General features: G+C 47.0%; 1 protein-coding gene across 1 annotated transcript in view; it reads left to right on the top strand.

The window, feature by feature from the left end:
* Positions 1–23,647, top strand: part of ITGA1 (integrin subunit alpha 1) — a 138,024-nt gene that overhangs the window by 87,941 nt on the left and 26,436 nt on the right. Inside the window, exons 12-17 of the mRNA XM_083153847.1 lie at positions 5,164–5,306; positions 7,900–8,043; positions 9,016–9,246; positions 10,364–10,494; positions 10,960–11,126; positions 11,228–11,361. Coding sequence (XP_083009973.1) covers positions 5,164–5,306; positions 7,900–8,043; positions 9,016–9,246; positions 10,364–10,494; positions 10,960–11,126; positions 11,228–11,361 — 950 coding nt within the window. The remainder of the gene's footprint in view (positions 1–5,163; positions 5,307–7,899; positions 8,044–9,015; positions 9,247–10,363; positions 10,495–10,959; positions 11,127–11,227; positions 11,362–23,647) is intronic.

Genomic DNA, 23,647 nt, shown 5'->3' with positions numbered 1-23,647 from the left:
GCTATTACGGTGCCCATGCATGCTAAAAGTTGGCATCTCAGTCCTTGCCAGTGGCAGCTCCAGGGGTTGGGCTGCAGCACAGTCCAAAATTTTAATTTAAATAGGGAGAAACACCAACTGCTAGTGAGTCAGTTTAAAATGGCAGTTGGTGGCAGTTGCTGTTCCTCCCCAATTTGAATTTTGAACCGTGCTGCAGCCCTACCTCTGGAGCCTCCCCTGGTCCTTGCACATTCAGCTTCATAGATGTACTAATGGGAAGGAGTTTGTAGCGAGTCATATACTCTGACTTACGGGACACCACCAGTATACACTGCTGTGAACACTTATTGCACGTGAATCAGGTGCATCTAGCATCACGTTTTGCATGCAGTGCATCCGACACTCTTTGCAAGCATAACGGCATTTGTTAATGGAGCGTACTTAAACAAAATCAAAAAGCGCAGCTCTCCCTATAAGAGCTGATCTGGAGTCCTATCTTTGCATGCATAAGCTGACACATCCCGCTTCAGGGGCGCTGGGTGGGATCCGATTGGATCCCTCTAAGGGGGGGGGGGGGGGGGGGAAGAAGCTTGGTGCATATCTAGTAAGCAACCAGACCTCCCAATAAACAGCATTTTCTAAGGTTTGACCACAAAACTCTTATTGATGCACCTGGCCCTGGGTCAACCATGTCCCCATTTCTCACCATATGGAGACCTATGAGTTGCATACAGCGCATTTGATTTAAACGGTGCAACATTTAACACATCAGTGTCTGTTTTATGTAAAAAAAAATGCAGTGTCCCATACAACATTAACACTATGGGCCTTATTCTGGTTCACTCGCAAAGGCAAATTCCTTCTCAAATGGACAAAACCATGTGCACTGCGGGTGGGGTAGATGTAACATGTGCAGAGAGAGTTAGATTTGGGTGCGGTTTTTCTTCAAAGTGAAGCTGTGTACACACACTTCGATTTGCTTTAGATTCGATGTTAGATTCGATTTTCTATTAGATCTGGCATTAGATCTTCCCATTTAATTTGGCATTAGATCTGTACCTTTGCATTAGATATCATTTCGATATCGCATTCAATTTACATTCAAGGTACAGTGTACAAATTCGATTTACTGGATCGAATTCGATATTTCCTTGGCTGCACAGTCTATTTTTCTTTTCGATTTTGAGAAAAGGGGAGCGCACCTCGAATCGAATGCAGTTCGAAAGTGCCCTAAAAACCATTTGATGCAGATTTTATTTTGCTTCTACAAGCAAAATCAAATCGAAAACAAGGAAAAATCAAAGCATGTGTACACAGCTTGAGATCTATCTTGCAGTGTAGAAATAATGCAGTCAGTATTTTCCCCGCACAGAAACAAAATAACTCACCCAAATCTAAGTCTCTCTGCACAAGTTACATCTGCCCCAACTGCAGTGCACATGGTTTTGTCCATTTGAGAAGGAAGTTGCCTCTGCGAGTGAACCAAAATAAGGCCCTATAAAAAAAAAAATCTGAAACCACAATATTGGGGATTAATATGGGCGGGATGTATTAATATACATCGCCGCCCTTCGTCGCCCACCCGCCGCAATGCCAGCACATACAGATGGGGCAGGCTTCATCCTGGCTGGCGGATCGCCGAACGTCCCCGATGGCGATCCGCCAGCAGCCTCGCCATCCATCAGACTGAGACGCGCCTGCGTCTCACGCGCACGCGCATCTCAATCTCCATCGGCGGGGCGACGGAAACCCTGTCCGTCTCCGCCTCAGGACAGGGCTAGGGGGGGTGCGGGCAGGCGGCGGGGACCCCGGGTTACCGCCGACAAGCCGGCGGGGACCCGGGGGAGCGGATGGAAGCGCCGTCGGAAGGGGACGCGCGCGCACGAGAGGCCATCGATATGGCGCTGGCGGGGGATGGCGGCTGGCGTCGCCATCGCCATCCCCTGCCAAGATGGGACCTGCCCCATCTGTATGTACTAACATATGCGGCTGGCATCACGGTGCAGTGACGGAGGCCCCCCGCGATACCTGTGCTGTGGTGTGCGGGGGGTCTCTGTCAACTTCCTGCTGCCTCCTGCTCTCCTCACGCCAGGGACAGCTAAGCAGGCTGTCCCGGCGCCTCCTCCTCCCCCCTGCAGCCGTAAGGATGTCCGGCTGCTTCACTAGGGGGATGAGGTGTTTACCTTACAGGGTCCAGGAGGACCTTTCAGGAAGGTAAGCCGGAGGGAGGGGGAGAGGGGGGGTTGGCGTGGCGGCGGGCGGTGAAAAGAAGCCCATAGGCTTCTATAGGGTATCGCCACCCAAAGGTGGCGATACCCTACAATGCGGTATCGGTGCGGCCTGGTTTTGATACATCGGAAAATGCGGTAAAACCGGGGTTTTACCGCATTTTCAGTTTAATACATCTCGCCCTTTGTGAGGAAGGACAACGAATAAATACAACGAATCCTGCCGCAGTGCAGGAAACAGGAGCTGTGTTTTCTCCCCTGGGATGCTGTTTGCACTTTCTTGTTTTGTCTATACAGTACATTGCGCATAACAATTGAAGCTTTAGATTCTCTGATGACAACATCAAATGCAGTCTTCAGTGACAGGATGCAGTCTATATCGCAGGTCACGGGAGGTGTTTCCTAAAAGTGTCTGTGTCTAGACCAAAATAATTCAAAGGAACAACACTTGCAAGGTCCCTTTCCTAGTAATTCAGGAAATCTAGATGGAGAATGATCCATACTCCATATAATACTGAGCTACACTCCCCTGATCTCATCTCAACACTGGCCCACGGTTATGGTTGTAGTGTCAGCTATTGAGTACCAAAGCAGTGTATCAGTAAGGCCTTCCTTCAGTGGCGTAAGTGCGTCCGGAGGCAAGATAATTATTGATGCCCCCGCCACCTTCTATAAATTTTTGAATCAGGGTTGCCTACCCTCCCGGAATGGCCGATAGGGTCCCGGAAATCAGGTCCCCCTCCCGGCCTCCCAGAAAGGGGGGCAACCCTCCCGCATTGACCTCCATCACCGGCAGACACCCCCACCCGGCGGGGGTTCCCCGGATTAAATGACGCAATCGCTGCGTGTAATGCCTGAAATACAGGCATAGCACGGCGGGGGCGGGGCTAAAATGATGAGATCACTATGGACACGCCCCTAATAGGACAGACAGTCGTGTGGCTCCACCCCTGAACCGCCCCCTTTTCCCTCCCGGAGATGGCCCCGCCCCCCTGCTGTACTGAGCTGGCTGCCCTCTCCCGGAGAGCAAAAAGTCGGCAACTATGGTGTATATATACAGTACAGGGGGTGCTGACTTCTTTGGTATGTACACTTCTATAAATTTGGTTTGTTGGTTGCACGCTGTTAAGTGTCCTGATGACGAGCTGAGGCTCGAAACGCCGTTGGCATGAAACAGTAAACTCTGTTTTTTTCACCACAAGTCCTGGAGTGACGTTTTTCTTCTGCTGCTATGTATATATACAGTATGTATATAAATTTGTGTGCGAGTATACAGTACAAATAAGAATATTCATTATTTCTATAAATCTTGTTACTTGAGACCACATTTATTTATATTATCACTTATTTTAAACAAGCACATTTTAGTTATACCCAGGATTAGAACCGGTGACCTGTCTCACTGGAGGCAGACACCTTTACTGAAAGAGCTATTTCATACCCTCCAACATCTGAAGGGCAGGAATCGGTACACATTCGGGAAGGGGGTGTGGCCATGCGTGAAGTAGGCGTGGTCACAGGGGAAGTGGGCGTGTTCACACCCCCTTTCCGAATGTGTACTGTGCATTTTTTTTTATTACATGCTCCTTGCCTAGCTCAGCTGCCCCATCCCCGTATCCCCTGCTCAGCATTATTTTATATTCTAACCATGCCGCCCTAACCCTGGGGAGGACTCCCCAGCACCCAGACCCGGTCACCGCACATCAGGTGCGGGGCGGCCCTCACACCCGACCAGGAAGCCGCTAGTATGTGCATCTCATCCAGCTCTGCAGCCATGTCCCGTATCCGCCTGCACAGACCGATACACCCGGAAGAGCGGGCGCACAGTCACAGACAGTGTGCACTGTGCGAGACTCGGCTACTGTCACCAAGTCTCACACGCGCCCACACAGCCTACAACTAGCCACTTCATTGGCTGCAGCTCACATCACTCTTCCCAGCACAGCCCTCATTGGTCAAGTCATCGCATTTTCAGTGGCTCACTGTAGCATTCTCACTCTGATTGGATTCCAAAACTACAACTCCCCGAGGCGCTGGCTGGCTACAAAAAAATCGGTACAATCGGTACAGTTAGATTTAGCCGGTACAGACCATTAAAAAACGGTACTGTACCGGCTAAATCGGTACAGTTGGAGGGTATGCTATTTGCACAGTACATATACAGATTCTGACAATTTTTTAATTGTTAGTTCAAAACCATTACTATTAGGAAGAGCTGTGTAGTGTAGGAACTTCATATAGCTAGAATTCACAAGAGTCTTGTGTAGGAGCAAATAACTCATACTGGGGGAGATTCTCTAAAGCAGGAATGCGGTAAAAACCCTGTTATCAGGGTTTTTACCGCATGTTGATATGCAGCAAAACCCGCACGGCGGGTTTTTGCTGCGGGGGGTATCGCGAGCAAAAGCTGGCGATACCCCATAGAAGCCTATGGGCTTCTTAACGCACCCACGCTGCCCCGAACGGACCCCCACCTCGCGCCGACACCCCCCCCTCACCTGCTGTGTCCAGGCAGCACAGCGCTGTGCTGCCTGGACCTGTGACCTCCTCCCTGCACTGTATCCTCCTCCGGGTGCAGGGAGGAGGAGGAGAGGCCGCCCGGCAGCAGCAGCCCTGGGTACTGGAGGGAGAGGGGAGCCGCCGGGACCCGCAGCACAATGCAGGCAAGATCGTAAAGGACAGCTCTTAACGCAAGAGCCGTCCTTTGCCATAATTATCGCATATGTTAGAGCATATGCGATAATTAGGTCTGCGGTAGCCAGCGATTTGCGGTGGTAAGGGGGTGCGGATGTTAGAGCATCCCCCCCTCAGTAAGGTAAGTGCCTCTAGTGGAACAGGGTGATAGGTTCTAATACAAGGTGGGATACTTGCAAAAATGATATTTAGAATAGAGAGTGTGACATGTCAAGGTTCATATTCATTGCTATTATAACCTCTTTGTATGTTATATGATTAGGTTATACTGTAAGTTCTGCATTTATAAACGGAGAAGAAATCTATATAGCTGGACAACCAAGATACAACCATACCGGCCAAGTTATCATCTACAAAATGAATGGAGAGAAAATTCGTATACTGACAACCCTAAACGGGGAGCAGGTGAGTGTCTCCCTGAGTAGCTGAGTAACTGATGATAGTGGTGCGCCCACATTTAATACTTTACCCAATTATCTCAGCCCAATCCATCGGAATCAGGCAAAAAGTGGACAAAGCGGTATAAAATTGCCAAATTAGTCCAATTTATATTTAAATCAGTAATGCTGCTGTATGTGAGGGTACTTGTGGACTTTCACGGCTCCCATCGCATGCCATATGTAGTGGCATGCGATGGCATGCGAGTTTTGCCGTTTTTATGCATATTTTTTAAACAATTGCATGCAATCGCATGCAATCGCATTGCATGCAATCGCATGCAATCGCATTGCATGCGATCGCATGCAATCGCATGCAATTTTTTAACAGAAATGCATCCAAATGCATTGAAATTTGTATCAAACATGTTCAATGGCCCCCAAATGTCATTTTTCAGGCTGTACCACCCCCACTATCAACGCAAATCCGAAGCGTGGCGAGCGCAGCGAGCCCGCGAGGGGCGGCGGTACGCGTCCTACGACCTTTTCATACCCCCACTATCCACGTCGGCGTGGAGTTGAGAATAGAAAGTGTGGCGAGCCCGAAGCGCGGCGAGCGCAGCGAGCCCCGCGAGGGGACGCGGACACCTGTGAAGCCCGCAAAGGTATCCGCGTCCCCGCGCGGGGCTCACTGCGCTCGCCACGCTTTGGGCTCGGTGACTCACTGCGCTCGCCACACTTTCTATTCTCAACTCCACGCCGACGTGGATAGTGGGGGAATGAAAAGGTCGTAGGACGCGTACCGCCGCCCCTCGAGGGCGCGCTCGCTGCGTTCGCCACGCTTCAGGTTCGCGTTGATAGTGGGGGTGGTACATGCCTGAAAAATGACATTTGGGGGCCATTGAACATGTTTGATACTAATTTCAATGCATTTGGATACATTGCTGTTAAAAATCGCATGCGATGCGATTTTTTACTATGCGATGGACATCGTGGGAGCCGTGATTGTCCACAAGTACCTTGTGAGTCATAGCGCTCCAGATCCCAGTGTTTACTTACTGGGCCTGGCAGCCTCAGAGGGGCAGCGGACAAGTGGTTACCCACCTGCAGTGACTCTCCTCTCTTCCGGTTCTGTGTGTGGCCAGGTATGCCAAAGAGGTGACAGAGGTAACAATATCACCAAAATTTGAACCCCTCCTATATAAGGAGGTACACAGTAGCACTCATGTGCCAGAGGATAGGCTCAATTACCTTGCTCTAGTTCTCAGCCAAAGTGCTTCCAAGTGTTCTGCTCATACTGTACTGTATGTCCGGTTCCTGCCTTCCCTGTGCTCCATTCCTGGTTCCTGCCTTCCCTGTGCTTTGTTTCTGGTTTCTGAGTTCCCTTTGCTTTCTGAGAACTCCACTTCTGGTTCCTGCCTTCCTTTTGATCTGTTCCTGGCTCCTGGCTTCCCTGTGCTTCATTCCTGGTTTCTGTCTTCCCTGTGCTTTGTTCCTGGTCCTTCCTTCCCTGTGCTCCAATCCTGGTTAATGCCATTCCTGTGCTCCATTCTTGGTTTCTGCTTTCACTGTGCTCCAATCATGGTTACTACCTTTCCTGTGCTCAGTCCTGGTTCCTACCTCCCCTGTGCTCCGTTCGTGGTTCCTTCCTCCGTACCAGGTTTCTGTCTAACCTGTACTCCATTCCTCGTTCCTGCCTTTCCTGGGTACCGTTCCTCGTTCCTACAGTACCTTCTCTGTGCTCTGTTCCTCATTTTTGCTCCCCCTGTGCGCCATTTCAGGTCCTTACCTACCATTTGAAACTTTCCTGATTTCCCTGTGCTCAGATCCTGGCTTCCCTATGTTTTTTTCCTGCCTTCCTGTTCTCCAATCCTAGTTCCTGCCTTATCTGTGCTCTGTACCTGGTTCCTGCCTCCCCTGTGCTCCATTCCTGGTTCCTACCATCCTAGTGTCTGCTCCCTGACCTCATGCCTGACCTTTCTGTCTGCTGGTATCCCGGTAAATTCCTATAGCATCTCCAGTGCATTCTAGCCCTGTACTTAGGAACCCAGACAGAGGGCCATTACCGGCGTGTAGCACACAGTGAAGCCCAAACCTACTTGTGGGGGTCCCTGGGGAACACCACCATCACATTAGACTCCGCACCTCTGATCTGGGTTTATGCCTATCTTGAAGTATGGCTTGCATCACTGATCTATTTCAAAGTTCATGACAGACTGTAGATGAAGCTGTGGATTAGGATGAAGAATTTAGGTCTTCAATGGGCTTTGGGTGTTGTCTTCGTAGAAAGTCACATAAGACAATATTCAAGCCACTATATTACTGTTGGGTATTGTTTATGTCATTTAGGTAATTCAAGTGATTGAATTAACAAACGTAATCCATAGCAACCAAGCAGATTCTATTACCTTAAAGAAAGGTGCTAAGTAAATAAAAATGCAGAATCTGATTGGTTGCCCATAGCAACATCCCATCTGAAAAAGATCTCCCATCTTGGTAAATAAACTCCATAGTGTATCTTGGACCAGTACTGAGTGACATAATCTACTCCAAATGATATATATTAGATTTACCCAATCCGACTGTTTTCTTTACATAAATTCTTATGTTGTTTTTTCCAGATTGGGTCTTATTTTGGCAGCGTGCTCACAACCATGGATGTGGATGGGGATTCAAATACTGACATCCTTCTGGTTGGTGCACCTATGTTTATGGGAACAGAAAAACACGAACAAGGAAAAGTTTACGTCTATAGGATTTATGAGGTAAACGATAAAGAATTGCTGCATTTACTGTACTTTTCAGCCTTCTCAGTGAGTGTGTGGGTCTTGTGCAAGTGTTTGAGGCACCGAAGGCTGCAGGAGAGTCAGAAAGAGAACATGGAGATTTTTGGTTCCCTGTAAAAAGGACAGGGGGGGGGGGGGCGGTGGCATGTACGGCCGTGGGGGGGGGGGGGGGGGCGTTGTGGCAGCGGCGACGGTATGTACGCCCAGAGAGGGGGGCGGCGGTATGCAATAATGCTCGCCGGGGGGGGGGCAGCTCACCTGCTGCTGGCCGGGCGGAGGGGGAACGGGAACCGGGAGCCTGGGAGGTGCTGTGCGCGCATGCGCAGCAGCCCTCCCTCGGACATTTTGGAAGTGGCCAAAGCCCACGGGGGGGGGGGGGGCCTTTTTAATGACTTTTGGGCTGGCCCACCAGGAAATGGCCCGGTTTCCCGGTGGGCCAATCTTCCCCTGTATATGTGCACCCTTGGGATGATGTAGGCGGGCAGCTGACATCCGGTGATGTCAGCTGTCTACCCCCCGGGACCGATATCACAGCCCGATTACCATGGGAACGCCCATCGTTTACATGTGAACGCCCATGAAATGCTGGGCATTCCCATGGGCATGGCTATCCACCGCTGCACCCAGCGAACAGTCGATTTGCCGTGCGCTCACAGCGTATCCACATGCATCGAAATGCTGCTGCGCATACACATACGCCAAACATCGGTTCCCATGCAAACGAACGCTGGGTGCAAACGGACCAGAATAAGGTCCAATATGCGGCGGGCATCCCTGACCTGTTTGCTAGGCTGCGAGTGTACACAGCCTAACGAACATGTCTGAATCAGGCCCATAATTTCCCCAGAATGATTATTTTCTCATGGAATACAAAATTCCAGTATTTTCAGTGTAGACGCGATGCAGTTATTATGAAGGCAGTTAATAGCTAGATATATATTGTATCCACAGAACACATTTAAGCATGAAATGAGTTTGGAACCTCTGAACCAAACCTGTAAGCAAGATGGCGAGAATGAGCCTTGCGGCGCTCGCTTTGGGACCGCCATCGCCGCAGTGAAGGACCTCAACCTGGATGGATACAATGATGTAGCCATTGGGGCCCCATTAGAGGGAGACCACCGTGGAGCTGTGTATATTTATCACGGGACCGGAAAGTCAATAAAGAAAGAATATGCTCAGGTTTGTGTCAGTTGTACTTTTGTTCTTGCTATATTTTCTTATCCGTTTCATTTAAAGTCCCAGTTTCCCATCTTATATGGAGACACGAGCACCAGCAGCCATTGGTAGCCCTTGTTTATTTAGTAAACATAAGGGGAAAAAAACAACAGAATGACTCCGCCTTTGTAAAACATGTCAAATAAATCTGGAAAACCAATTAATCAATTATCAGTCCTTAATCCCAGAGGCGTAACTAGACAGTCATAGGCCCCATAGCAAAAGTTTGTATGGGCCCCCTATTTAGCAACTGTTGGTAATAAATGAATATAGCACATATACCTTAGACTGTAAAGATGGGCCCCCTTCAGCTCTGGGCCCCATAGCAGTTGCACCCCTTGCACCAATGGTAGTTACGCCTTTGCTTAATCCTATCATTCTAAAACACTGCACCTCACCTCTTTGGGGGGAGTTCAAGTGATGTTTGCTTTCTTTTATGTTGTAACCTAATTTTGACGGGCTGGTAACTAGTATTTATATGAAGTTATACATTATATATTATAAAAAATGTATTCTTATATTATTTAGCATAAAATTGCCTCCAAAAATAAATTATAAAATAAATACCCCCACCCCCATATATATATATATATATATTTAGGAATTATTTTGGCCCCTTCATTGAGTGTCAATTACTGCTACATATACTGAATTCCAAACTTGTTGCGTATGATAAATGGTGCACCAGCCAATCAGATCCTGTCATTTTTCAAACACACGACAGTTGGGAGCCCATTTATCATATGCTATAAGTTTTAAATGTCGAAAACTCATTGCTATTTGGGCCACTAAGCTTCCAAACTTTCGACAGAGGGAGGCTCTGAGATTACAGGGAGTCTGCGAGACACAGCCACTCCCAGCTGCCCCAACTGCTGAGTTTTAAATTTGGAGACTTGGATGCCAAAAAGTTGCTGTCCAATTGCAGCCAATTTGAACTCATGTCGGAACTTTCTATTCTCCCAAAGTGTTCATTTGTCCTCTACATAAATTAGGAGTTATTTGGTAATGTTTGCATAAAGCAATGTTCTGATTAAACTGTATAGTCTACTACAGTATAAACCCTCTTGTATTGTATGGGCAGCGCATTCCATCAGGCGGGGATGGGAAAAAGGTCAAATTTTTTGGGCAATCTATACATGGACAAATGGACTTAAATGGAGATGGTCTGACGGACGTAACAATCGGAGGAGCTGGGGGTGCTGCTCTTTTCTGGTATGTATTAAAGAGCTTCTTTTGTAGGGAACTCATAGAATTTGTTGAAACCCATGTTAAAGGAGATGATATAGCGGCACAATGATGTTTGGTAAATGGATTTTTTTATAGAGTGGCAAAAACACAATAAGGTGCTAAAAAGCAGGGGGCGGGCACGATGATATGATTGTGCTGGCCATGCCCCCAAAAGCAGCATTTCACTCATACCTCCTCCCCCACCCCTTTAGTGTCACACCGACGGCCCCCCCCCGCTTCACAGAGCTGGCTGCCCTCTTCCGGAGAAGGCAGCCAGAAAGTAGGCAACCCCGAGATTAAGTACCAGCCAATCAGCTTCTTACTGCCATGTTACAGGCTGTGTTTGAAAAAATATCAGGAGCTGATTGGTAGGCAGGGAATCTCTACAAGGCTTAGCACATCTGTCCATTCATGTGCTGACACAATGACTGAGTTTAACACATTCTCCAGGTCCCGGGATGTTGCAGAAGTAGAAGTAATCCTACAGTTTACTCCGGACACCATTAATATCGAAAAGAAGAATTGTAAACTCAACAACAAAGAAACGGTGTGCATCGCGGCAATGTATTGTTTTCCCATACATATCAAATCTGATGGGAACACAGAGCAACGGTTTGGTAAGTGATAGACGGGGCTGAAGTCACCTGGAATATGATGAGCCAATCAGCTACCAATGCTGAGATTGATGTAATAGTTCTTCCACTGTTTATCTCGACAGATTTGGAGTACAAAATTACACTGGATTCCCATAGATTTATATCCCGAAGTCTTTTCGATGGAACGCATGGGCGGAGTGTGCAAGGCATTATCACTCGAAGTGGGGAATGTGTGAACTACACCTTCTATATGGTGGCAAGTATTCCTTTAGTCACCTTTTGTACTTGAAAAAAATATAGTGGGAAGGACATTCCCTAAAATATTGGGAGGGTTCTGTATATTAAGTCGGCACGGGATACATGCGGTTAAATGGTCTTGGGGATGCTGGTAGTCAGAATACCAATGCCGATGTAAGTATACTTACTGACCCCCATCTAACCCCCCCTCCACCCTGCAACCTGACCGTAAACTCCTCACTAGTGCCTAACAATCCATCCCGCACCTTGTACACACGGTGAGATTTTGGCAGGAGATTTTGACTAGATAGTCAAAATCTCCCTATTCTTCTTCTGCTTAGTCAAAATTGCTTAGTCAAAATTGTCCATTAGCCAATATCTTTCCATGTGTACGGTGTCAGGGCTGTGAGCGCTCGGCGCCGGGGGACTGGTGCTGAAAGGCAGCACACAGTACTTCCGCCCGGCACCTCTGAGTACTCACGCGTCACTTCCGCCCGGCGGGATGACGCTGCTTCCGGCCGGCGAGGAGACGCTGTCAGCTGCCCACGGCGTAACCCGCCAGCCGCTCAGCGGTTGCCGGGTAACAGGGGACGCCAAAGGGGCGCGCGCTCGGCCACCTGAGTTCATTATAGAGCCGGTGGGCAGTGGCCTGTGAGGCGGGGGCTTATTGGCTGCACCATCCCTTTTAAGGGATGGCTGCAAGCATGTCCACGTTATAGCAGTTTCCTAGCTATCTCTGGTCCTGCCCCTGTCCTTGGTTTCCAGCTCCTGGATACTACAGTTCGAGTACCCTGTGTTGAGGATCCTCCTGTCAGTTCCTATCTTGGGCCCACGTAAGTGCTCCTGTGGAGCCTGGCTGTTTATTTCCTCCATTCTTTGAGGCATTCGCCCTGTACCTTATTTTGTTCATTGTGGGCCGTTCAGCCCTGTTATTTCAGTTTTGGCTCAGTTCAGCCTCTGTTTCTGCCCAGGTCACGTTCTTGACCTCCAGGGCTAGTTTCTTAGTTGGTTCTTTTCCCGGCTTTGTGGATCATAGATTAGGGCATTCTCCCTCTCCACGTCCCTGGTGTTTTGGGGGTTCGTTCTTTGGTTTACTCTGTGTTTTATGTGGAGACGCCCCTTGCATTCCCCTTTGTGTTTGCGACTGGGTCGCGTCCCCGTCCTTGGCCAGGTGCCAGCAGACAGGGTGTCTAATTTTAGTTAGGCCCGTTAGTTAGTTTCTACTCTTGAGCATATCTCTGGCGATCACTTACTCTTTGTCCCCCACATAAGACCTAGCTGCATCGGGGTCGGAGCGGGCTTAACTCGCCCCTTCAAACGCGGCGGCCACAGGTGAAGCCTAGCACACGCAGGGGCTTGTCATCAGTCAGAGGTACTCAACAGAGCTAGTGTAGGGGTCGCTGTGGCCGTCCTAACCGGCGGTCCCGGCTACGGGCTCACCCTGACACTAAACCTCTCTGCCATCGGTCCTTACGCAGTCAGCCTTAACATACGCTGCCACAAGCAGTAAATACACTGTATGATTTTGGAAACATTTTCGGTACTTGTTTCTTATCACGGCCACAATCGCGGGCATCGTGTGCCTTAACTTTAAGGCACACGATGCCCGCGATGCCCGCGATTTCCTTTGGAAAAAACAGTACTCGGGTACTTTGCGTCGGTCATGTGCCTTAAGAAGGCACACGACACGACCGACGCGATGCCCACGATTTCCCCATAGGCTTCAATGTTAAAATATTTTAACATTGAAGCCTATGCGCGCCCGACGTGATGCCCCCGATTTCTCCATAGGCTTCAATGTTAAAATATTTAACATTGAAGCCTATGCGATGGACCCGATTTGTCCATAGGCTTCAATGTTAAATTATTTTAACATTGAAACTGAGTCCATTTAACATAGTAAAAAATGGGAAAAGGCCGAATAAGGGCAATTTCTCATTGGCTATGGCCCCGTCATGTGTGTAAAAAAGAATGGCCCCCCATTGTGGCCGCCACCCCCACGATTAACGTGAACCCGAAGCGTGGCGAGCGCAGCGAGCCCGCGAGGGGCGGCGGTGCGCGTCCTCCGACCTTTTCATTCCCCTACTATCCACGTCGGCGTGGAGTTGAGAATAGATTAATGTGGCGAGCGCAGCGTGCCACCGAGCCCGAAGCGTGGCAAGCGGACGCTGATACCTGTGAAGCCCGCGAGGGGACGCAGGGATCTGTGAAGGTATCAGCATCCCCTCGCGGGGCACGCTGCGCTCGCCACGCTTCGGGCTCGGTGGCTCGCTGTGCTCGCCACACTAATCTATTCTCACCTCCTCGCCGACGTGGATAGTAGGGGAATGAAAAGGTCGGAGGACGCGCACCGCCGCCCCTCGCGGGCTCGCTGCGCTCGCCACCCTTCGGGTTCACGTCAATCGTGGGGGTGGCGGCCACAATGGGGGGCCATTATTTTTTACACACATGACGGGGCCATACCCAATGAGAAATGGCCCATATTGGCCCTTTTACCATTTTTTACTATGTTAAATGGACTCAGTTTCAATGTTAAAAAAATTTAACATTGAAGCCTATGGACACGATGGACCCGATTTCTCCATAGGCTTCAATGTTAAAATAATTTAACATTGAAGCCTATGGACACGATGTACCCGATTTCTCCATAGGCTTCAATGTTAAATTATTTTAACATTGAAGCCTATGGAGAAATCGGGTACATCGCGTCGGTCGCGTCGTGTGCGTTTTGGTATGCACCCGACGCGACCGACACGATTTTTTCCGACACGACCACCACGATAGAAATCGTGGTGGCCGTGCTAGGAAACAAGTACCACATTTTCTTAAGATTTTGACTATATAGTCAAAATCATATGCCGAAATCTCACCGTGTCTATGCATCTTCACACACACACACACACACACACACACATTTAACCTAACTCCAAGTGCCCCACTAGTGGCAACAGTAACTCCCCACCCCCAGCCTAATGCTAACCCACCCTGCCTACTTACTATTGGGATGCTGGCAGTCTGGATTCTGATGATGGCATTTCAGCGCTGGTCTTGTGGCCGCAAGTAGGTATGCCTGTGTCAGTATGCTGACTGCCGGGCTCATCACTGCATCCAGTCGGCCTTGATAATGTCAACAAGAGAATGTCGACACAGCTGTTATGAAAATGTTCATAATGTTATTCAGCATGTTGTCAATGATAGAATGTTAGTCAGAATGTGGACAGTGTATATTTCAGGTGATCATAATCCCTAAACATAACCCTTTACCTACTGCACCCTAAGCCTAATACTAATATCAACTTTTTGCCAGTGTTAACATTTCCCAGATGCTGCCAAATATTATGTCAACATGTTGACATCATAACTGTCGGCATTTTGATGCCCATATTATGAAGGGTGACATTTTCCATATCGGCAAAATGACTGCATAACTATTGGGAGATACTAAGGGCCAGATGTATCAAGCTTCAAAAGTGATAAAGCAGAGAGTGATAAACAATCGCGTGCCGGGTGACTCTCGACAGTCGGAATTCCTACAGTCCTTTCTCTGACATCGGAATCCCAACTGTCAGGACCCTGACAGATGGAATCCCGACTTACACAGTCTATTCTCCCTCATGAGGGGGTCTATGACCCCATAGCTGGAAAATAGAATAGGTGGCGAGCACAGCGAGCTCGCAAGGTTCTTGTATGCACTCGCCCCCCTGTTGGGCTCCTGACAGTTGGGATTCTGATGTCGGAGAAATAACCATTGGAATCCCGACTGTCGGAGAGTTATACCATACACAAACAACCAGCCAATCCACTCCTAACTGACAGACTGGGTTCAAAGCTTGGTTTTTATCACTCTCCACTTAGAGATATATATATATATATATATATATAAATATATATATAGAGATGAAGAAAAAGACTGGCACTCGTGGGTCTTTTTAGAGATTGTATTAAACTGTGGAACAACCAACGTTTCGGGGCTACGCCCCTTTGTCAAGGTGTGTGTGAACCTTTTTTTTTTTCTTCATCTCTACTGTCCACCGAGACGGGCACCGGGGCAGTTGCCCATGAGGACGGAGTGCCGGACCGTACCACAAGTATATATATATATATATATATATATATATATATATATATATATATATATAGACTCAAAAAGTGATAAACTAGAGAGTGATTAAACACCAACCAATTAGATCATAACTGTCACTTTTCAAACAGTCTGTAACATGTCAGTTAGGAACTGATTGGCTGGTGGTTTATCACTCTCCATTTTATCACTTTTCAAGCTTAGTACATCTGGCCCTTAGAGAGAGAGAGACGTCCTCTAAATGGAATAGAGTTTCTGATAAACTTGTCTACTCTCGCCTCACACACTTTCTTAACTCTCACACCCTATTAGACCCGCTTCAGTCAGGCTTTCATTCCTAACACTCCACTGAGACAGCACTGACTAAAGTGGTGAATGATCTTGTAACTGCCAAGTCTAAAGGCCATTACTCACTACTTATTCTTCTAGATCTTTCTGCTGCGTTTGACACTATTGATTATACTCTTCTCATACAAACACTGCACTCCCTAGGTCTTAAAGATACTGCCCTTTCCTGGTTCACATCTTACCTATCTGATCGCTCTTTCAGTGTTCGCTTCTTTGACTATACTTCCTCTTCGCTACCTCTGTCAGTCAGAGTTCCGCAAGGCTCAGTCTTAGGTCCTCTGCTTTTCTCAATCTATACTTCCTCTCTTGGCAAACTCATCAGCTCTTTCGGATTTCAGTATCATTTATAAGCGGATGATACTCAAATCTATCTATCAACCCCAGAATTGTCACCAATGGGTTTGGGTCGGGTCTCTGAATGCCTCTCTGCCATCTCATCTTGGATGTCTTCTCGCCACCTCAAACTCAATATTCCCAAAAGGGAAATACTTATATTCCCACCACTTAAGAACAGTTACCATCCTACTAGCATATAAACCATACTGCACCAGCTTATATCTCTTTATTTATCTCAAAATATCTCCCATCTCGACCACTCCGCTCTGCACTCCGCTCTCTACAAGATCTGCGTCTCTCTTCTGCGCGGATCACTAGCTCCCATTCACTATTACAGGACTTTCATTGGGCTGCTCCCACCCCATGGAATGCCCTTCCATGCACAATAAGACTCTCCACTAGCCTCCAAACTTTCAAGTGTTCCCTAAAAACTCACCTCGTCAGGCAAGCATATCATATTTAACTGCTACATGCATAACCCTCTGAGGCACTTATGTATTATATAGCTTTTCTTCTGGACTTGTAACTTGGTGGGACTGCTATGCTATTACTGGTGTCTGTCCTTGTGTTTCCCTCCTATATCCCTATAGATTGTAAGCTTGCAGCAGGGCCCTCCTACCTCCAAGTCTGTCTGTTGTTAGCCAGTTTGTCTTATCACTGTCTACTATTGTAAAGCGCAACGGAATCTGCTGCGCTATATAAGAAACTGTAAATAAAAATAAAAGGTACTTGTTTCCTAGCACGGCGCCCGTCGGGTCCCATGAGCATACCATTAGTTAAGGTATGCGATGGGACCCGATGGGACCCGATATAAGGGTTTTAGGACGTCCCTGTACAATTTTAAGATCGCGTGGCATCGCATGCCATTACAATGGTATGCGATGCAATGCAACGCGATCACACCCGATTTCACATTGTACAGCCACCCCGATGGGTAATTACTATGTCAAATGCCCCCCCCCCCCCCCCCCATTGTTAACGCCACCCCACTATCAACACCAACCCGAAGCGTGGCGAGCGCAGCGAGCCCGCGAGGGGCGGCGGTATGCGCCCTCCGACCTTTCCATACCCCCACTATCCACGTCAGCGTGGAGTTGATTTTAGATAGTGTGGCGAGCGCAGCAAGCCACGGAGACCAAAGCGCGGCGAGCGGACGCTGAATACATGTGAAGTAATCCGCGTCCCCTCGTGGGGCTCACTGTGCTCGCCACGCTTTGGGCTCGACACACTATATAAAATCAACTCCACGCCAACATGGATAGTGGGGGTATGAAAAGGTCGGAGGACGCGTACCGCCGCACCTCGCTTTCTCGCTGCGCTTCGGGTTGGCGTTGATAGTGGGGTGGCGTTAACAACTGGGGGACATTTCACATAGTAATTACCCATCAGGGTGGGTGTACAATTAAAAATCGGGTCTGATCGCATCGCATCGCCGTGCTAGGAAACAAGTACCAAATAAAATAATAAACCAGCCAACCGCACATTGTAGATGAACAGTGTACTCCAAAGTTTCCAAACTCAGCCATTCATTCCAAGTTTTATGGGTATCCATACTTGAGCACATGAGACTTAATAAGTAGGTACATTAATCAACTGTATGTTGCCATCTGGACCCAAGCATGGATATCCTTATAAACTGGTATCCTATGATGGAGTTCGGAAAACGCCGGTGTAATCTATTATTGAACCATAACACTGTCCTAGCAAAGATTTTCAGTACAGTACAATCTAAGATTTCCACCAGGGACTCCAAGTGAATTGTCCATTATCACAAGACGATGACACAGGTATCCCAACCATGAAGTGCCTTTTTATTCAGTACAGGAAAGAGGGAAGGATTATTATTGAATGAGGCACTTAATAAAAACCTAATCAGATTTAGGTATTTGATGGTATTTTAAAAAAGAACCAACCTTTATTGACATAATAAAACAACAGAAAAAAAAAACAAAAAGAAAAAGGTTGAAGAACATCCATAAACCATTACGTACAGTAATATGAACGTGTTCATACACTTCCTGCTTCAGTGGCTTGAAGAGTTCAACACAGTCATAACCATATTCTGTAGTAAGTTTCAGTTTCATGTAACGAATACTATAATGTTTCCTTTTAAAGCGATGGCAATCATCTATGCTACAGTATATATATGATCAGATATAGTATGAGGTCAGCAAGTACTAATATTACATACCATGTATTGGATCTGGATATCCCGTCAGACAAAATGTGTCCATGACTCTAAAAGGAAACATTTTGGTACCCACTATTTAACTGTCTGCAACTTATGAAACTTATTATAGAATATGTTACCAGGGCCGGCGCCACCATTAGGTAGCTTCAGGCATTTGCCACTGGAGGGCGGTACTGAGCTGCAGCATCGCTCCTGCCGGGGGAGAGCAGAAAGCAGCTGGCAAGTACCAGCAGCTATTCCCAGCAGGGAACAGGTGAGCCTGGGATAGTGCTATAGAAGCTGTTACCAGCGCTGCAGGAAGCCGGCTCACCCTGCTGTCATTGTGGGTTGAGCTGGCTGTGGAGGAGGGAGTCAGCACTGGACCCTGGTGCTGTAAGTATGTTGGTGTAGAATTGAGGTGTGTGTAATAAAGTTGTATTTTTCTGTGTGTGTTTTATTTTAACATTCTTTTTACAGGTGGACTACAAGTCCCAGCGGGCCCATTAATGCCCAGCATGCTTAGACTTGTGGTTCGTCAAGTCCCAGCATTTGGGGGAGGCCTACTGGTACTTGTAGTTTACCTGTATAAAGCAATGTTTTGTATAAATGATTTAACCCTATCAGGCCGGCGTCCAAAGTTTAGGGACGCCGGTGACAGCCCCGGGCTTCAGCCCTGGATGGGCGAAGCCTGGGGGGGGGGGGGGGTCCCCACTCCCTCAGATACCCCGTCCAAGGTTGACCAACCACGGAGCTCATGGTATGGCCGGGGGACCTTATGAAAAAGTGTCCCCCGGCTGTGGCATGACACCGCGGGCTGTTGGAGCCCGGTGCTGGTTTCAAAATACGAGGGACCCCCAGATTTTTTGTCCCCCGCATTTTTTTAAACCAGGACCGGTCCAAGAGTCTGGGGCTGGTTTCAGAAATATGGGGGGACCCCTACACTTTTTGTCCCCTGTATTTTTGGAACCAGGTCCGGCTCAATGAGCCCGGGGCTGGTTATGCTCATATGCCATTTTTAACTTTTACACATTTTTAAACACAGAATCATGTACAGATCTCAATGATCAATGAATGTAAGGTTTACCAAAAATCGCACTCTATTACATGTGCGATTTTTATACTTTATAATGGGAAAACATCTGGATGCGAATTGAAGTGTGACTAAAAAGTGCCACTTCAAATTGTGCAATTTTGTGGCAAAAAGTGTGATGTTTTTTACCGTGAATCGTACCCTATTACATGTGCTGTCACAGATGTCCCCAGTAGTGCCAGTTACAGATGTTCCAGTAGTGCCAGTTACAAATCATGTTCCCAGTCAAGCCAGTTACAGATCATGTCCCCAGTAGTGCCAGTTACAGATGTCCCAGTAGTGCCAGTTACATATTATGTTCCCAGTAGTACCCGTTACATATAATGTCCCCAGTAGTGCTGCTACAGATGTCCCCAGTAGTGCCAGTTACAGATGTCCCAGTAGTGCCAGTTACATTTCATGTTCCCAGAAGTGCCAGTTAAATATAATGTTCCCAGTAGTGCCAGTTACAGATGTCCCAGTAGTGCCAGTTACATATCATGTTCCCAGTAGTACCCTTTACATATAATGTCCCCAGTAGTGCTGCTACAGATTCCCCAGTAGTGCCAGTTACAGATGTCCCAGTAGTGCCAGTTACATATCATGTTCCCAGTAGTGCCAGTTACATACCATGTCCCCAGTAGTGCCAGTTAAATATCATGTTCCCAGTAGTGCCAGTTACATATAATGTTCCCAGTAGTGCCAGTTACATATCATGTCCCCAGTAGTGCCAGTTAGATATAATGTTCCCAGTAGTGCCAGTTACATATCATGTCCCCAGTAGTGCTGTTACAGATGTCCCAAGTAGTGCCAGTTACATATCATGTTCCCAGTAGTGCCAGTTACATATATTGTTCCCAGTAGTGCCAGTTACATATCATGTCCCCAGTAGTGCCAGTTACATATAATGTTCCCAGTAGTGCCAGTTACATATCATGTCCCCAGTAATGCCAGTTACATATCATGTCCCCAGTAGTGCCAGTTACATATCATGTCCCCAGTAGTGCCAGTTACATATCATGTCCCCAGTAGTGCCAATTACATATCATGTCCCCAGTAGTGCCAGTTACATATAATGTTCCCAGTAGTGCCAGTTACATATATCCCCAGTAGTGACAGTTACATATCATGTCCCCAGTAGTGCCAGTTACATATAATGTTCCCAGTAGTGCCAGTTACATATCATGTTCCCAGTAGTGCCAGTTACATATAATTTTCCCAGTAGTGCCAGTTACATATCATGTCCCCAGTAGTGCCAGTTACATATAATGTTCCCAGTAGTGCCAGTTACATATCATGTCCCCAGTAGTGCCAGTTACATATAATGTTCCCAGTAGTGCCAGTTACATATCATGTCCCCAGTAGTGCTAGTTACATATCATGTTCCCAGTAGTGCCAGTTACATATAATGTTCCCAGTAGTGCCAGTTACATATAATATTCCCAGTAGTGCCAGTTACATATCATGTCCTCAGTAGTGCTGTTACAGATGTCCCAAGTAGTGCCAGTTACATATCATGTTCCCAGTAGTGCCAGTTACATATATCCCCAGTAGTGACAGTTACATATCATGTCCCCAGTAGTGCCAGTTACATATAATGTTCCCAGTAGTGCCAGTTAGATATCATGTCCCCAGTAGTGCCAGTTACATATCATGTTCCCAGTAGTGCCAGTTACATATAATGTTCCCAGTAGTGCCAGTTACATATCATGTCCCCAGTAGTGCCAGTTACATATAATGTTCCCAGTAGTGCCAGTTACATATCATGTCCTCAGTAGTGCTGTTACAGATGTCCCAAGTAGTGCCAGTTACATATAATGTTCCCAGTAGTGCCAGTTACATATCATGTCCCCAGTAGTGCCAGTTACATATCATGTCCCCAGTAGTGCCAGTTACATATAATGTTCCTAGTAGTGCCAGTTACATATAATGTTCCCAGTAGTGCCAGTTACATATCATGTCCCCAGTAGTGCCAGTTACATATAATGTTCCCAGTAGTGCCAGTTACATATCATGTCCCCAGTAGTGCCAGTTACATATAATGTTCCCAGTAGTGCCAGTTACATATCATGTCCCCAGTAGTGCCAGTTACATATCATGTTCCCAGTAGTGCCAGTTACATATCATGTCCCCAGTAGTGCCAGTTACATATAATGTTCCCAGTATTGCCAGTTACATATCATGTCCCCAGTAGTGCCAGTTACATATAATGTTCCCAGTAGTGCCAGTTACATATAATGTTCCCAGTAGTGCCAGTTACATATCATGTCCCCAGTAGTGCCAGTTACATATCATGTCCCCAGTAGTGCCAGTTACATATCATGTTCCCAGTAGTGCCAGTTACATATAATGTTCCCAGTAGTGCCAGTTACATATCATGTCCCCAGTAGTGCCAGTTACATATCATGTCCCCAGTAGTGCCAGTTACATATCATGTTCCCAGTAGTGCCAGTTACATATAATGTTCCCAGTAGTGCCAGTTACATATCATGTCCCCAGTAGTGCCAGTTACATATAATGTTCCTAGTAGTGCCAGTTACATATCATGTCCCCAGTAGTGCCAGTTACATATAATGTTCCTAGTAGTGCCAGTTACATATCATGTCCCCAGTAGTGCCAGTTACATATAATGTTCCTAGTAGTGCCATATCATGTCCCCAGTAGTGCCAGTTACATATAATGTTCCCAGTAGTGCCAGTTACATATCATGTCCCCAGTAGTGCCAGTTACATATAATGTTCCTAGTAGTGCCAGTTACATATAATGTTCCCAGTAGTGCCAGTTACATATCATGTCCCCAGTAGTGCCAGTTACATATAATGTTCCCAGTAGTGCCAGTTACATATCATGTCCCCAGTAGTGCCAGTTACATATAATGTTCCCAGTAGTGCCAGTTACATATCATGTCCCCAGTAGTGCCAGTTACATATCATGTTCCCTGTAGTGCCAGTTACATATCATGTCCCCAGTAGTGCCAGTTACATATAATGTTCCCAGTATTGCCAGTTACATATCATGTCCCCAGTAGTGCCAGTTACATATAATGTTCCCAGTAGTGCCAGTTACATATAATGTTCCCAGTAGTGCCAGTTACATATCATGTCCCCAGTAGTGCCAGTTACATATCATGTCCCCAGTAGTGCCAGTTACATATCATGTTCCCAGTAGTGCCAGTTACATATAATGTTCCCAGTAGTGCCAGTTACATATCATGTCCCCAGTAGTGCCAGTTACATATCATGTCCCCAGTAGTGCCAGTTACATATCATGTTCCCAGTAGTGCCAGTTACATATAATGTTCCCAGTAGTGCCAGTTACATATCATGTCCCCAGTAGTGCCAGTTACATATAATGTTCCTAGTAGTGCCAGTTACATATCATGTCCCCAGTAGTGCCAGTTACATATAATGTTCCTAGTAGTGCCAGTTACATATCATGTCCCCAGTAGTGCCAGTTACATATAATGTTCCCAGTATTGCCAGTTACATATCATGTCCCCAGTAGTGCCAGTTACATATAATGTTCCCAGTAGTGCCAGTTACATATAATGTTCCCAGTAGTGCCAGTTACATATCATGTCCCCAGTAGTGCCAGTTACATATCATGTCCCCAGTAGTGCCAGTTACATATCATGTTCCCAGTAGTGCCAGTTACATATAATGTTCCCAGTAGTGCCAGTTACATATCATGTCCCCAGTAGTGCCAGTTACATATCATGTCCCCAGTAGTGCCAGTTACATATCATGTTCCCAGTAGTGCCAGTTACATATAATGTTCCCAGTAGTGCCAGTTACATATCATGTCCCCAGTAGTGCCAGTTACATATAATGTTCCTAGTAGTGCCAGTTACATACTGTATCATGTTCCCAGTAGTGCCAGTTACATATAATGTTCCCAGTAGTGCCAGTTACATATCATGTCCCCAGTAGTGCCAGTTACATATCATGTCCCCAGTAGTGCCAGTTACATATCATGTTCCCAGTAGTGCCAGTTACATATAATGTTCCCAGTAGTGCCAGTTACATATCATGTCCCCAGTAGTGCCAGTTACATATAATGTTCCTAGTAGTGCCAGTTACATATCATGTCCCCAGTAGTGCCAGTTACATATAATGTTCCTAGTAGTGCCAGTTACATATCATGTCCCCAGTAGTGCCAGTTACATATAATGTCCCCAGTAGTGCTGTTACAGAAGTAGTGCTTTTAGCAAGAATTTTTTTTTTTTCACTTTCTGGAATTTATGGTGTTTGGAATTATTTGGATAATGGATGTTTGGATACTTAACCTGTATTACAATATAC

This window comes from Crinia signifera, chromosome 1 (genome assembly GCF_055691185.1).
Source record: "Crinia signifera chromosome 1, ASM5569118v1, whole genome shotgun sequence".
In the NCBI taxonomy this organism is placed as follows: Eukaryota; Metazoa; Chordata; class Amphibia; order Anura; family Myobatrachidae; genus Crinia; species Crinia signifera.
Note: the sequence above shows the minus strand (reverse complement) of the source record. Positions and strands in the feature narration are given on the sequence as shown.